General features: G+C 40.9%; 1 protein-coding gene across 1 annotated transcript in view; it reads left to right on the forward strand.

Annotated features, from left to right (window-relative positions):
• The window catches only part of carmil3 (capping protein regulator and myosin 1 linker 3), a 91,039-nt gene extending 76,407 nt beyond the window's left edge, over window positions 1-14,632 (forward strand). Inside the window, exons 34-41 of the mRNA XM_078263329.1 lie at window positions 3,185-3,304; window positions 6,114-6,273; window positions 7,924-8,293; window positions 9,101-9,207; window positions 9,325-9,538; window positions 10,260-10,331; window positions 10,707-10,826; window positions 14,040-14,632. Coding sequence (XP_078119455.1) covers window positions 3,185-3,304; window positions 6,114-6,273; window positions 7,924-8,293; window positions 9,101-9,207; window positions 9,325-9,538; window positions 10,260-10,331; window positions 10,707-10,826; window positions 14,040-14,080 — 1,204 coding nt within the window. The 3' untranslated portion in view covers window positions 14,081-14,632. The remainder of the gene's footprint in view (window positions 1-3,184; window positions 3,305-6,113; window positions 6,274-7,923; window positions 8,294-9,100; window positions 9,208-9,324; window positions 9,539-10,259; window positions 10,332-10,706; window positions 10,827-14,039) is intronic.
• Window positions 14,633-16,567: the final 1,935 nt, after the last annotated feature.

Raw genomic sequence — 16,567 nt, forward strand, 5'->3', positions numbered from 1 at the left:
CACAAAGTTAGCGACTAGCTGGTGAACATAGTAGAGCATTTAGCAACCAAAGAGCCAGATATTTTGTAAAAAATTAGTGGAAACCAAAAAGAGATAACAATGATTAAATGAATAGTGAATATTAGACTTGTAGTCACCAGGTGGCCAAAAACGCAACTCAACAAATGCCGATGTTGCTCAGAATCTGCTAGCTCGCCTGCTTGCAAGCAAGTGTGCCATGGATTAAAAGGTGATGATATAAAAATTGATACAGCATAGTATCGCGATATTTTCTGTGGCAATACTGTATCGATACACAGACGGCAAGTATCGATCTATTATTATATACAGTATGTGTTGGTCAGTTTATCTGCTTGACAATCCCATTTTGTAGCAATAAAATTGAAGTGAGATGAACAAATACAGACATTTATCTTTATGGATAAAACGGATGTTGACAAAGCTTCCTTTTGGGCACATCATTTGAAAAAAGGTAATAAATTGCAATATATTGGGTGCCTGGGTAGCTCACCTGGTAGAGCAGGCGCCCATATATAGAGGTTTACTCCTTGACGCAGGGGCCGCCGGTTTGACTCCCACCTGCGGCCCTTTGCTGCATGTCATTCCCCCTTTCTCTCCACTTTCATGTCTTCAGCTGTCCTCTATAAATAAAGGCTTAAAAATGCCCCCCAAAAAAAATATATCACAATATGTTTAAAATTGCAATAATATCGTATCGTGATTATATCGTATCGTGATTATATCGTATCGTGAGGCCTCTGGTGATTCCCACCCCTACCCACCGCTGCCCTCAAGCAGGAAAAAATCAGTTAATGCAGGTTTATGTAAAGTGTAAAGTGTTAACTTACGATTCCTGGGCAATGTTGACATACAGTATGAAAAATCCCATGAAGTCAGTGACGGAATCAGGTTCTCCCAAAGCCTCAAACCAAGAAGGAAATAATAGCAACAAAAAAAAAGGCAGTGTCATCAGTCTGTCTTCTCAAATGGCGACTGGTCGTTTTTATCATAACTATGGTCTAGCCTTCTCATAATTATCACATAAAGATGTCCTAATTGCAAGATGCTAATCTCTAATCTTGAGATACTGAGTTAGAATTATAGAATTTATAATTACAAGAGAATGCTTCTGAGTTTCCTTTCTCCTTTGGATGTGCTTCATTACTGTATCAGTATAGCCAAAATGGAAATGTTACCAGTGAATGATTTTACACATTTCATCCAGATAGGGCTAAAGTGAATGATATAAATCCTGTGGCTGCTTAACGTGTATCTAGATGCATCAAACTAATTGTGTATAAAGAGGTGAATCACATTGCTTTAAGTCTTACCATAGGGTACATCTGCTCTGGACACAATAAAACCCATATCAACCTGCTGAACCAAAAATAGGAATATATTGATATACATCTAAATAAGAAGTATTCCTCCTCTGTGATACTTAGTTCATACTACATGCATTAAAAACAGGACTATAATGTCCTTCTCTATATTGCTTTTGTATTGCATGTCATGTCAATGAATAAACAACATGCTCCTAAAGCACTTAGGCTCAAATGTAGTAGGGAGATTCCATTTGCACTAAATAGAAGCCTCATTTGTAGCTCTATTTGTTCAATAACCAGAACATATTCCATTATATAAAATAAATGATCTTGTTTACTGTGACTGTCCAGCCTTCTTACTATTTTTCTTTGGAACTGCACAGTAGTCACACAAAATAGTTTCTGTGCTTTCTCTGTATTAGAGACTGACTGCCTGTGTATACGGATCTGTGGCAGAGCAATTACAGTACCGGTATATATTGAATAAAACACAACTAAACTGCTTTCATTACAACAATTACTTTAACCCACTATTTCACATCAGTGGCACATGATGTGAAAGCATACTGCAAACCTAATCAATACAATTTCAATAAAGCATTGTATTTGACAGTGTGGTCAAGTCATGCTTTGGCTCATTTTAAAGCGGCTATAATCAATTTTTATGTATAAACAATGGATCACATGACTACTTGTACGTGAAAAGGCTCGCTTGAAGTGATGAACCCAAAGGTAATTGTGTGCCGACTCTGCAGTTCCGCTTAGCTCTACTAAACATTTTAGCATCTTTTAGCTCATTGTTTTCAGGCCCGCCATTTTACTTTATTGGTTCACTAATCGCTCCCATCAGCATCGTTTTCAACCGCAGCAGGCTACTGGTTTTACTGATTAAGCTATAAAAACACTGTACACTATGTACTCTGCACTATACTGCAGAGTACAATGCAAGTAAACAATCTGTGTCGAAAGCAAAGAGGCGGAACACATTGACCAGAATGCAATCTCAGAACTCATCGCATATCGACTGACTACGATTTAGTTTTTATTAGATTTTTTATTTATTTATCTGCATTCATATGCAGATTTCTGTTTATAAAGATTGTGAAGCAATCCAGTCGTGGACTTTGTTTCTCAACTTCATTCTCGTGTCTCAAGTTGCTAATCAGACTGTAAACAATGACGTGCACAAGGAAGATAGTCTTATCTGGATATCTGTTGGCTACACCAATACCCCGAAATATTTGCCATTTTAAAAACTGTCACTAACAGACGACGTGGAAAAACTACTCTACTGAACACTCCATAGAGTATTGTTAACATTTACATTATGAGTAGTACAATTGTGGTTAAGACTTAAAGTTGTTGTAATGATCATTTCGACACACTAAAGGTCAGTTGTTAAGCTAGGCATTTGTTAGCAACTTACTTCATCTGGGTACATCAGCCTAAAAATATGGATTTAGATTGTAAGATAATCATACATGGCTCAGAAATTTGCATCTCAAACAGCACTACTCAAAACCACATGGAAATAGTAGTTCCCAAACCATTCTAAGGCCATATGACAGTGTGTGCTTAATTCTCACCAGCTGTGCATGAAAAAGATTCATTGACGCAGCATAAACTATGCCTTCTGTCAAATACTGTATATTATGCCATCTGTATTTTCATTTTCATAACACGTCATGTAGTCAGCTGTTAACACTGAGATCCGCAAGCCAATGATGACTTGCAGGGAATGTATACTTGTCAATAATTAATAGTAGAACATCACCAAAATGACTGTATCCAGCCGTTCTTTTACTCTGTTGTCTTTTCCAATAACCTCTCGTTTCTCCTCCTCTTTTTTTCCCTTTCAGTCAGTTGTCATCCCTCCATCAGGGCCAGTCGCTGAGGAGAAAGAAGAGACGAAGCGTGTTGTCCATTTTCTCCGGCTTCCGCAAGAACCGCAGCTCCACCATCTCTAATCAGGACTCGGAGTCAGTATGCAGCGCAGGGGCTGAGTGGAAGGAGGGGATGAAAGTTGAAACATTTAAGTGCTTAGAGCCAGAGATTGGGATGGCTGTTAAATTAATCCAGCGCTGGGCATTAACGTCACTGCATAGCTTCATGAATATTTTAATGGAAAAAAATATTTAGCTGTTTTAGATTAACTGTTTTCCTTCGCTTTGAATGTATGGCACGTAACGGCTCCATAGTTAAAAAGTAGACGGCAGTATTGCGAATAGGAGAAAGTACAAGGCGTAAAACATGTTAAAAAAAATTATTACACAGCTGAATAACTTGGGAGAGTAATGCACTCAGTAGGCACGCTTTGCAAACTTCCCCTTTTGAAAGGAGTTACAGTTACACAAAATGGAGGAGAAAAAGGCCCTCAGTGAGAGCTATGTATGTTTTTCAGCTGACTGAGGTGCCCACAAATTGAACTTTAAAGGTCCTATGATATGCTGCTTTTTCGGTGCTTTTATATAGACCTTAGTGGTCCCCTAATACTGTATCTGAAGTCTCTTTTATATAGGCCTTAGTGGTCCCCTAATACTGTATCTGAAGTCTCTTTTATATAGGCCTTAGTGGTCCCCTAATACTGTATCTGAAGTCTCTTTTATATAGGCCTTAGTGGTCCCCTAATACTGTATCTGAAGTCTCTTTTATACAGGCCTTAGTGGTCCCCTAATACTGTATCTGAAGTCTCTTTTATATAGACCTTAGTGGTCCCCTAATACTGTATCTGAAGTCTCTTTTATATAGGCCTTAGTGGTCCCCTAATACTGTATCTGAAGTCTCTTTTATATAGACCTTAGTGGTCCCCTAATACTGTATCTGAAGTCTCTTTTATATAGACCTTAGTGGTCCCCTAATACCTTATCTGAAGTCTCTTTTATATAGGCCTTAGTGGTCCCCTAATACTGTATCTGAAGACTCCTTCCCAAAATTCAGCCTTGGTGCAGAATTACAGCCAGTAGAGCCAGTCCCACAATGAGCTTTCCTTAGGATGTGATTTCTGTGTCTGTAGCTTTAAATGCTATTGAGGAGGAGAGGGGGGGGCAAGGTGGAGGGTGGGGGTGTGGCCTTGACCAACTGCCATGCTTTGCTCGTTTGCAAGCCATGATGTCTCTCTCTTTCTCATGGGCGGGCCAAATTTTCTGGGCGGGCAAAGCAGAGCAGTGTTGAGAGTAACGGCGTTTAAGTATAACAGCGTTACTAACGGCATTATTTTTTCGGTAACGGAGTAATCTCATTAATTACTTTTCCCATCATTGCAACGCCGTTATCGTTACTGAGAATGTAAAGTGGTGCGTTACTACAATTTGGTTGAATGAAGCGCGAGGTGTCAGGCTTTGGCTACACATCAGCTGCCTGGAGAGAGCCGGGGTGGGGATGATGACACCGTTGCAAATGTGATGATGATTGGCTGGGTGGGCGGATGCCCTGCTCACGCTGTCTCACTGTACACTCTGACTACCAGTAAACACAAGACCGCGACAATGGAGACGAGCCAGGGATATTCAAAGGTAGCGTTACATAAAGAATGTTTATGTAATATGCACGCTATGCCCAGGAAAAAAGGCTTTATCCACGTCTGCTTCAAGCAACTCGAATCTTATGAAGCACCTCACATCAACACATGCAAACACGACACTTGTTGCTGCTGCTAACCCAACCCCAAGCCCAAATGCAGCTAGCGTGAGCTCCAGCGAAGGAGACGGAGCCACTCTGTTAAAACAAGCAACGCTCGATTTTTCGGGTCAGCAACAGGTGACCAAGGCCGAGCTGAACACATTGATTGCAAGGATGTTATAGAACGTAATAGCGTTATAGAACATAAAAAAATAACGTCACAGTTACTTTGCTGAGTAACTCATTACTTTTACAAGTTAGTAACTGAGTTACTAACTCAATTACTTTTTGTAATAAGTAATTTGTAACTGTAACTAATTACTTTTTTAAAGTAAGATGACCAACACTGAAGCAGAGAAAGGGGAGGTAACTTTTCCCCTTAAGACAACATAAGGGGAAGATTCCAGATCGGCCCATCTGAGCTTTCATTTTCTCAAAGGCAGAGCAGGATACCCAGAGCTCGGTTTACATCTATCGCCATTTCTAGCCACTGGGGGACCATAGGCAGGCTGGGGGAACTCATTAATATTAAATAACCTCATAAAGTGACATTTTCATGCCATGGGACCTTTTTAAGGAATTGTGGTGAGGCTAAAAAAACTGGTGCATAATCACCTCTGCTGTTTAACAACCGCGCTAAAGCACAGGAGTTACACTCTTAAACAGAGGCCAAGTTTTACAGCAGTCTGAAAGAGGAGAATAAAAGAACAGATGATTCATCTTCAGGGTAGCCATAGATGGAAAGAAAAACACAGTTAAACATGTTATGTCACATTTTACCTGCAGATTGTTGCTAAGCAATCAAAGAGATTGTTCATTGTTGCATTCACATGGCTGCCCTCTGCACCCACTTCTTTTGTCTTTTTACAACTGCTCAGAGTGTGTGGGAAGTGCAACAGCATACTGCTGACAATAACAGCGGCCAAAGAAGCGTTCAATAAATTAGTGACATAGGAAGTATGAGCTTGTACTGTATAGTAAATAAATGCAGATTGTTAGTGTACAATATATTAATACTATAGCAAGTAAGTAAATGTAAGGGCAAGTTAGATCACCAAACACTTACTCTCACCTTCTCCTGCCTCTCAGGTCAAACCTCATCCCCATAAATGTGTGTAAATATGATTCACTAATCAAAATTTCTTGGGTTTTTCTGTGCGTCTGTTCCAGCAGCGCCTCAGAGAACGTCTACTCGATGATTCAGCAAACAGGGAGGCCAGAGAGCACTGTTCCTGGAGCAAACGGGACCATGCCTTCAACTCGGCCCATGCAGGGTGTACCTGTGCATGGGATGAGGGCTGAAAGCCCCTCCTGCCTCATCCAGAGACAGGTACAGTGTTGGAGACAGTCACAGTGAGTGTGATGTGACCGTTAGAAATTCAAACTCTTATTAGTAGCAAGCAGCTACTGAGAGTTAATCCTGAACCAGCTCCAGGGGTGCTGCAGTCTAGCTAACTGTAGTCCATATCCACAACGTTCCACTTCCGGGATTGCTCCGTTGCCGCCGGAAATTCCGCCGGATGTCACTCTTTTCGGCCGAATGTCCTCACCTTCCGCTTTCTTTGTGTTGGAATTTTAAACTCCGGTGGATTTATGAGGACTATGGTTAACTGCTCCTCAGATCTCTGCAGGGTAAATCCAGACAGCTAGCTGGACTATCTGACCAATCTGAGTTTTCTGTTGCACGACTAAAACAACCTTTTGAACGTACACACGTTCCTCCAAAACAAGTTCCTTCCCGAGGCTATTTTACAGCAGCACCGTGGCTCCTCAGCACCGCCCAAGACGATTGTGATTGGTTTAAAGACATGCCAGTAACCCAGAGCACGTATTTTTCCCATCCCAGAATGCTGTGTGGACTAGCCAGACCCTCCTCCGCAGCGCTGTGGAGGAAGGTGTGGCAAAGCGAGACTAAGCTAACTGTGACCTTGTCTGTGAACTGTGACATTGTTTAAGTGTGCATTTAATTTCCAAATAGCCAAAACATTTTGGCACACATTGCATTATTTCTCTGTGGAATAGTGTACCAGTCTGGCACAACAAACAGTTGAAGTAAATGGAAATGTACAACTATTTTAATACCATATCTTCTTTCTGTTTTCAATCTACAGTAATAAAATAATTAAATAAATGTAGTTTAACATGGCACGACAAAATGCATAGATGAATGCTGTGCCACCACCTGCTATTCTTATTCCTGTATCTGTGTTGGATGCGAGTACCTTGTCAGAGGTGTGGAGGACTATATGGCCTATTTTAAACATTTTAAAGTCTATTCTATTCTCTGTCGCTCAATTTACACAATACATTTTTTTCCAACATAGTCTGCCATCACTGTAACCCAGCACATTGAGAAGTGTTGACACATTCAAGCCTCTCTCCTTTTGTAATTGTTGCTAATTGTTGTGAGCTTCTGTAAAGCCTGCTAGTTCTCATTATAAAAAAATCTCAGTGTTGTAACAGTAATTCACCTTGAGCTGTGTCTCAAACTATGCCATGTTGGGTCTTTGAATTTGAGAGAACTGGGCCTGAAAAGTTATCAAAAAGTCTCCTTCAAACTCCTTGAATTTGACGTTTAAGAAGGTGTGGGAACCCTGTTCTCTGCCCAGAGTTGCGCACGCACACACACACACGCACACACATAGAGAGAGAGAGACAGTTGCAGTCATCCAAATCTCTTTGGTCCTCAAAGTAGAGTCCACAGATCCTCACTGAGCCTTGAGGGGATTTGAAGACATTCCCAGGAAAATGAGGGATAATTTAATTTAGGTATAATTGATTTAACTACAATTAAGAAATGTTAATCGAAGCCTTTACTCTCACCGCTGTTACCACCAGACTACACAGTTAATTCATTCAGTACATTATCGACAACAGGAAATCCGAGACAGCATATGATCAGCTGTGTGAAGTCAAATTACTTTGAGTTTGAGGACTCTTTTGTTTAGCCTTTTTTTATTTTATTTTTCTCCTTGTCCAGTCCACAGACCTGGTCAGCATGGTGTACAGCTGCATCGGGGCAGAAATCGAGGACTCGGATGTGAGCAGCACCTGTGACATCAAAGAGACAGACCAAGATACTGACGGGTCGACCACCATCTCAGATGTCCCTGCAGATCCTCGGACTAACGGCCACGTGGTGTCCTCCAAACAACAGACGAACAGACAGATGGAGATGGGCACGCAGGAGAGGATCGTACCCCTGACAGACTCACGGGCTGACATGGAGGAGGACAGACAGAGCGGCGGTGGAAGCATGGCCCCCTGTGGGACGAGGCCAGAGCCACCCCCACAGAGCACCAAGCCAAGTGTGGCTGTCATGAGGCAGAGACACCTGCAGGAGAGTCTAGGTACTGCAACTCAGACAGAAAAGACAAAATTAGATCAACATCATTAAAAGAAGATTTGTTCAAGACATCTATCAAAGTGAGTTTAATGAGAGAAAGTGGACAGAGATTTGACTTGCTTAGTCCCAAAGGTTCACTGTCCCAAACTATAGGGGCCTTTACATAGATAGGGACATAGGGCTATTGTTGGTTTTAAGTCTAGACATTGTAATGAGCAAAACCTCCACAGTTCCAAAAGTAGCTATAGACTGTACTCTGGCTCAAAGAGAATTAAGAGATCAGTACAATAGCTTGAGGCCAGAACCGGTCATGCCATAAAATCAATGTAGAAATCTGCAAATTGACATTGCAAACAAAGAAATGGTACAGAAAAGTACACTTTTATCCTCTGATTGGAAACCTAGCTGCAGAATGTGCAGATCAATAAATAATAGCTGCTGCTATTTTGCTCCTCATTAACTGAATACAACATCAGTGACGTGACAACCCTCCAGCAGATAAACGTGCGTATATAAACCATTGGCCAGCATAATATGCATATGCTATTTTCTCTCTCTTGAAGATGTAGAAAGAATTTAACACAGAAATGTCAAGCAACCCAGTTCTTAATTGGAGATGTTTTTATTGTTTCTTGTTTACTTTATACCTTTTCTTTGTTTGTGCGCTGTATATTTGCCAGTGATTTCAGTCCCAGTCTAGTCAAGCTAACATTTCCAATTACAGAAAGCACATGAGGAAATGTGTGCACCTGCTACTCCGCTTCCATGCTTAAAGGTTTTCAAACAAAGCTCTGTGTTTCTCTCTCACCAGAAGAGGCAGGAAGGCTGCAAGGAGAAGAAGACCAGAGTGAAAGAAAGCATGAAGAGAAGCAGAGAGCGCGAGTGCCAGAGGGACAGCGTTCTCTTCTACTTAATAAGGTATGTGTACAGCATGTAAAACAAAGAAAAAATAGGACACCTTTTGTACAAACTCTCACGCACTGTACTCTGATGTGTAACATACTGTAACACACAAATGCCGTGTTCCTCCCTCAGCCCAGTCTCGATCTCTCAAGAGACAAGACCTCTCCGGAAAAGGCTGTGACCTCTGCCAAAACCTCACCTGTCAATACGGGTGAAGAACCGACCAGTGACCAGAGGAGCTTGCCTCCTGCTCAGCCAATCATTGAAGAGGAGGGGACCGCCGAGAATAAAAGCTCACCAGCATCTGCCAAGCCGGGGATAGAAGCAGCAGATCCTGTCAGTCAAGGTGCTGTAACAATGTTACTGTACAGCAAAAGATAGGGACAGTAGTGAACTGTGATGTGGTAGATCATTCATGATAAACCAGTGTGGTTGATACTTTAAAGGTCCTATATTACGGTCGGTTTTAGGTTCATACTTGTATTTTGGGTTTCTACTAGAATGTGTTTATGTGCCTAAAGGTTTAAAAAAAAAAAAAAAAAACACTATCGAAAAATCCCAGACTGCTCTGATTGGTCAGCGTTTCTGGGTCGTGCGCTCTCTGAGTCTGTGCACCGTCATTGCAGCCGGGGAATGACTTTAACGGCACTGTAGAAGCACTTTCTACACACACATATAGTAAAGCTGTGACACAACCGTACGGAAGTCCTGGTGGCTTGTTTAAAGGCACAGTTTATGAATAAGGGCTGTGTGCATTTCTCTGGGGATTGAGCGGAGCGTGGACTGAACGTTTTGATACTTTCACATTGTTTATATAGCACCTCGACCTGCTTTATAATAAAAAAAAAAGACATGGAAATCACATCTAAATTTTTACAATATGGGACCTTTAATGTAATTGTCCTGGTTTTTCAGTTGAAAAGGTTTCAGATTCTGCACATGGCACTCTTGCTGATTAGAATAAAGTACATACGGAATACTGTTGATGATGTCTGTCAGGCCATTTGGACAGAATAAGTGTGGATGACGATCATGATAATGATGATTAAACCTGTTCCACCAATCAGATGGGGAAGAAGGTCGTAATGGATTTACAGCAACATCACGTCACACCGGAAAGTCCAACTCGTTTGACATAGGTACTGTATGCCCTGTACCCCTGCTGTTGTGCACACATTATGATATACGTACATAGCATGAATGCTGTTTGGTTCTACACATGGATGTCTGAGACAAATGCACATCTTGTTGCTTTTGTTCATAATTCATAACAATGGCGCAATGCCTTTGTTATTTTGTATCAAATAAAAGCAGCGTGAGTCTCTTATTTGATCTGCTCCCAAGCCTGTAGAGCTTCCTGGCTGTGTACCACATTACTGCTTTACCCTGCAACCTCTTTTCAGTTCCCACACCCCACTCTCTGTGTGTGTGTGTGTGTGTGTGTGTGTGTGTCTGTCTGTCTGTCTGTCTGTCTGTCTGTCTGTCTGTCTGTCGCTCATGCCATTTCCCCTCAGGCATGGAACGGAACAGCCCCTACGATCTGGAGAGGCCCTCAGATCGCAGATTCCCTGTGAAAAAGCCCTGTTTCCCCCAGTATAGAAACAGATCCCTGGACTGCCCTGCTGGGACCAGGTGTATGTATCTGTTTCACTTCCTGCAAATATGTCTTGTATGACAGCCATGTGACAAGAAAAGTTTGCACCCTTGAGGTTTTGCAGTTTATTGCAATACAGTGATTTTTCTCAGTTTTAATTTAAAATAGATTATGAAAATAAAATTCAATACTCAAGGCAGGGTTCGATGCTAAGGCTTTTTTACCTAAAAATTCTACTTGCCCGGAGCGAATTTTTACTGGCCCCTATGGAAAAAACCCGAGGAAAAACATCGAAAAAAAAAGTTTGGAAAAAAAGAAAAAGTCAAAAAAATATTTCGGGGGGGGGGGAAGAAAACGTCAAAGATTATCGTAGAAAGAAAAAAAACGGCAATAAAGCGTTTCAAACCCCCATAAAAATGTAGACCAAAACGTCAAAAGCATCAAGTGCCAACTCAATTCTTGATTGACCAACGGCACATTCAAATCAAATGATTATGATATGATAATGTCATAAGTGGGTTGTTACGTTTACTTGCCCGAAGTGGCTTTTAACTTGCCCCGGGCCATCAGGCAACCCTTATTGTTGAACCCTGCAAGGTATTAAGAACATCCGTTAATCTTTATGAAGTTCATTAAAAGAGATAAAAGGTGTGCACAGCTTAATCATTTCTCTGTAGACTTTTTCATAGCACTGTACATGGACGAGTCATACCTAACATATTGAATGCATGCTTGTTCCGGTATATTGTAAATGGCTGACCAAAGAAAGAGATCCTAAAACCTAATTTAAAGACGTAATTTGGCTGTTTTCCAGAAATGTCTCTTTGCAGCTGGCAGCCAGATCTGACACTGCATGGATAATGGTGCCAATAAACGACAACCTCAGCATTTCACTCCTGCTTTAATTTTAGCTGATTCCTTTTAGATACTATGTTGTATTATTGCATTATTGAGGTAATTGGCAGCTATGTTTGGCTGATTCGTCATCCATTTCTACATTTCAGTCATTTGGCATTGAAGATGAAAACCCTGTGGCAGTGGAAAGCTAGGGGTACTAATGACATGGCAAAAGCCCATGCCAATTACCTCTGTAATACATAACTGAAACCTGCTGATGGGTGCAATTATCACTATGAGAATGATAACAAGGTCCATGCCACAAATGATGATGTAAAAGCCACTTATATAGAAAGTGTGAAACTGCAGTGGTTCTCTGTGCCTGGCTACATTTAACATAGGTTGATACATCAAGCAACAGTGTTTCCCACAGATTAGAAGGCAATTTGTGGTGGTGGGGGTCGGTCGGTCGGTCGCCCCGTGCCAGACCGGGGGCGGGGTGAGAGAGAGATACTTATTTTCATACAATCAAGTATCAAAAACTGAGGAAGACACGCTGTTGGATGCTGTCCTCCTCTCCTACTCTTTCTTCAATGCCTAACGAATCCATCTCTCTCTCTCCCTGACCCTGTCTTTCACTGGTTGAAGCCTGAAAATATTGTAAACAAATTCATAACATAACTAATTGCACTAATCGGACTGTTCAGCTCTGTTTCAGACTGATATCTCCGGTTCAGGCTGGTCCTCATCCTCAACACGTGCCTTTTTCAGTGTAAGAGTAAAAAAAAAAATGACATAACATTATTTATAAGTTTATTTGATTCACAGCTGCTACATATAGTGTTTTGACCTCGACAACCCAACTGCATTTTACCGCAAACTTGCGACTAGTTGACGTTCTAAAGCAGGCGCAATCGCTTGTTTGAGTCGGGTCGGGAATCCAACATTAACACACTGACAACATTGTCTTCAGAATATAAAATATTTGTATAGCACTTTTTTAGTGTTTGTGTAAAGGTGTTCCCAAGATAGATACCAACCTTTCGTGAACTTGTGAATTTCGCCAGCCGTCTTCTCCTGTTTCTCCTGTCATGGAGACAGACGCTTTGTGCACGGGGGGAGGGGGTGTGTGTGAGACGCAAGTGACAGAGAGACTGAGGAGAGCAGGGAAAGGAAATGCGCTGAACGAATGAACTGCGTGTTTTAAATAGTGTAAATGTTTGGGTTTTTTTATAACGAAACGCAATGTGCGGCAGCAGGTGTTGATAGTGCGGCGCACCGCCACAAATTAGTCTGTGTGGGAAACACTGAGCTTTCCTTTACATAATGAAATCTGAATGTTGGAAGTGTAACAATTGATTTTTGTGCCCACTTTTGGGCAGCGGAACAAGCTAAATACATATATGACATACAGTATTATCACCTTATAAAAGTGATATGTCAAATCTGTTAGCACACTGTTTACACATCCAGCAGACAGAAAAACAGTAGCCTTTATTTGGAGTCAGGTTTTCAGCCCTGTTGAATGGAAATCTAATTTTCATTCTCCTTTTAGCATTTAGCAGCTAAATGCTCCACTATTCTCACTAGCTAGTTGCTAACTTTGTCTTTCAGCCATTTGGTACTAAGCAGGTAGAATACAGTTGGTTCATTTATTTAGAGTTTTTTGTTGTTGCTGAAAACGGCTGCCTGCTACGGTTTAAAAGAAGGTCGTCAAGAGCGGAGTTGCGTGCGAGAAATCCGAAACAATGATCCAAAATAGAAATAGACCAAAAGGGCAACCGCAACATTTTGTGATTATTCTCTGTGAGTTTGGCACAATGGGCGACCTGTTTCACATTACACAGACATTTGATCCATTGTTAATAATATAAGATATTGATTAGTGCAGCTTTAAACATGATAACTGATTTTCTGTTACTTGGGGTCAACAGAAACAACCTTTTTAAAGTTGATATGGTGAAATTGTTTCCTATTTACACACATCAAGCAGATACGCAGCAACATTAGCATTCAGTTGGAGTCGTGTTTGTCTTCGAGTCTCCACCAACTTCTAAAAAAAAATTTATCTGGATCTTTAGCAGCTAACGTTCACCAGCTAGCCGCTAAATTTGTCTGTCTGTTTGGTGATGAGCAGGTAGCGTGTCATATTTGTTTTTTTGCTAGAAAATGTTGCTGCTACTGGAAACACAGTTGATATTGTGTTTGTGGACTGTAAAACCAAAACGATGAGCTAAAATGGTGCTAAAATGCTGTGTAAACAGAGGGACTGAAGGTTTGGGTGATAAACTTTCTAACTAAAAGTTTGTCTCTACTAGTGACAACTTACTAATACTCACTTGATCAATTGCTAATGTAAAAAGTTTGATTAGTGCAGCTTTAAAGTCATTTATTGACACTGTATCTGCTTCTTTAGGTTATGAAAGCCCCCAGCTTGGTAACAGAGATGCGTTATGACGTTACCAGTGGATCAGAAGAAGTTTGCTGGGAAGGACAGACTGGAACATGGAGGACTGGACAGAGACAAGCTTTTAAAACTGTGTGGACTTAACTGACAAAGCTCCAACAAGCAGCTTTTCTTCCTTTTTAGTTCATGTAAACATTTGTTGCTGAAAATGCATGTACTGGTATGCTTTCTGTTTATAACTGGTTGCACTTGCTATGGTTTTTCTCAGGCATAAGGGAAGCTCTGACCTGCAGTACATAAAGCACACACAGTAGTTAAATGTTTCTCCAGTATGCTCATCATGAACTGTTTTGTGCATTTGTGCAAAATCATTTAATATTGAAAACACTGTCTTCTCATCCCCCTCCCCGTCTTTTACTGACAATCTGTGACTACTAAAAGTGAATTTGTACTGTATTTATTCAAATGGAGATGTAAATACGGAATATAAAACTGCACTAACCATTGTGGTAACTACCAGTTAACAACCATGTTTTTATTTGTGATAATACATCATTTGATAACTGTGTTTGTAATTATGCTTTTTGGTGTATGCTGACATTGATGATGATTGAGATATGTGTTATCATGCACTTAGCACTCCCATCTCTTCAAGAGTATTTAAGTCAGCAGTGAATCCCTTAAAGTTTTAATCTGATTTTGCAGGCCTGAAAATGAGTATATTTTCTAAAAATGCTTCTATGAATCAGAATAAATAAAATTGACTTCACAAGGAATTGGATTATTGACAGTCACGTTTGTGATGCGTTTTTCTACATTTACATTTAAATATAATCTGAATGTCACATGCAGGTCAGTTTATTAATCATGGGCTGTACTACTTAGCCTTTTTTTCTATCTTTCTCAGAAAAAAACCCAGTTTGTCATTAAGGTTCACTTGGCTTAGGCTTACCAATGTTTAAAGGAATAGTTAGACATTTTGGGGATTGTACCCTTTTGTTTTCTTGCAAAGAGCTGGATGAGAAAATTGATATCCCTCTCATGACTATCTGTTAAGTGAAGAGCTGGAGCAATGAGGTGGTTAGCTTATAGCTTAGCGTTTACCATGCAGGGGATTGCTATGGACCAACTACACTCAGCGATACACTGGTAAGAGCAAATTACGTTTAACTGTGTATCCAGCTAATTTAAATAGCTCACATTATTGTATTGTGTGAACAGTTAATCCTATATAGTATTGTATGTGCGTTTTCTTTTGCAGAGTGCAAAGGTTCCACCAAAATGAAAAGTTCCTTCCCGAGACCATTTTACAGAGCCACCGTCGCTGCGGCCTGAACGCCGCCCAAGACGATTGTGATTGGTTTAAAGAAATGCTAATTTTTCTCTACTATCCCAAAATCTGTGGTGTAGCCAGACTTTACTCCACAGTGCTGTGGAGATAGAACTGGGATTGCAAGACTACATTGACGTTTACCAGGAGCTACAAGTCAGGACATCATAACCCTTTGTTGATCGATTTAACCAGTTCTTTTAAAAGTCTGTCTCTGGAGCATCCCCCAACTTTAGGGAAGTGCAAAAATAAATTGGTGAAGCACTCCTTTAACTAAAAAAAACAAAACAAAACAAAAAAAACAATATTCTTCTCCTTATTCAACAATATTCTTGTCTTAGCGGAATGATCATGAAAAGTAAAGACTTGCTGTTTCTGAGCAGCAGATGGCAGCGGAGACTGAGTTTTCCTCTCTCCTGTAGCTGCCTGTGGCTGCCAAGTTGTACTTGGTCATTACCATAAACATGGATCCTAGCCACTGTGGCTGAAGTAATGAGGGCAAAAAAATGCATGGGGAAACAGCTGTTGATTTTTTTTTGGATTTTTGTATGATGTTGATTTTTGCAGATCATTGATGATGACATGAAGAGACTTGCTAATAAGCAAGATCAGCACTTCCTGTAACTGACAATATAAACATGCTCATTAATTACTCCTCCATCTCTGGCATATAAACAGCAGACTACAGTGGGTTCTCACTCTGTTAGCTCTCTCCTCTGTGTTGCATGCTCTCTGTCTCAGGCACACACGTGAGACGTCAGTTGTTCCAGACAAGCGATTTAATTCTCTCCATCCAGTCAACCTGATCTCCCACACTGCCAGGACAGATTACAGCCAGAGGTGTTGCATTCACGTTCACTGGGTCACCTGATAAGCTTGGTTAATTCTTCCTCTGTCGTTCCATCCACACAGAGTACCACACACCATATGCCCAGCTGAACGTTTCATTACATTATATCGAAACCTGTGCGGCTCACACATGCATAATCTGTGTGTGTGTGTGTGTGTGTGTGTGTGTGTGTGTTTTTCTCTTTTTTTTTTCAGCACCAGCAGATGGATCAGCAGCAAGCCACTTGACTCAGTGTGTCAACAGTGAAAGGCTGGCAATGAGCTTCTACATTATGAGCCAGTGTGGTCTCTGTGCACCTATGGAGCAACACAAACCCAGGTAACAAAGCCTGGCACACGAGGGCTCCACTACACATAT

This window comes from Sander vitreus, chromosome 12, assembly GCF_031162955.1.
Source record: "Sander vitreus isolate 19-12246 chromosome 12, sanVit1, whole genome shotgun sequence".
Taxonomy (NCBI): domain Eukaryota; kingdom Metazoa; phylum Chordata; class Actinopteri; order Perciformes; family Percidae; genus Sander; species Sander vitreus.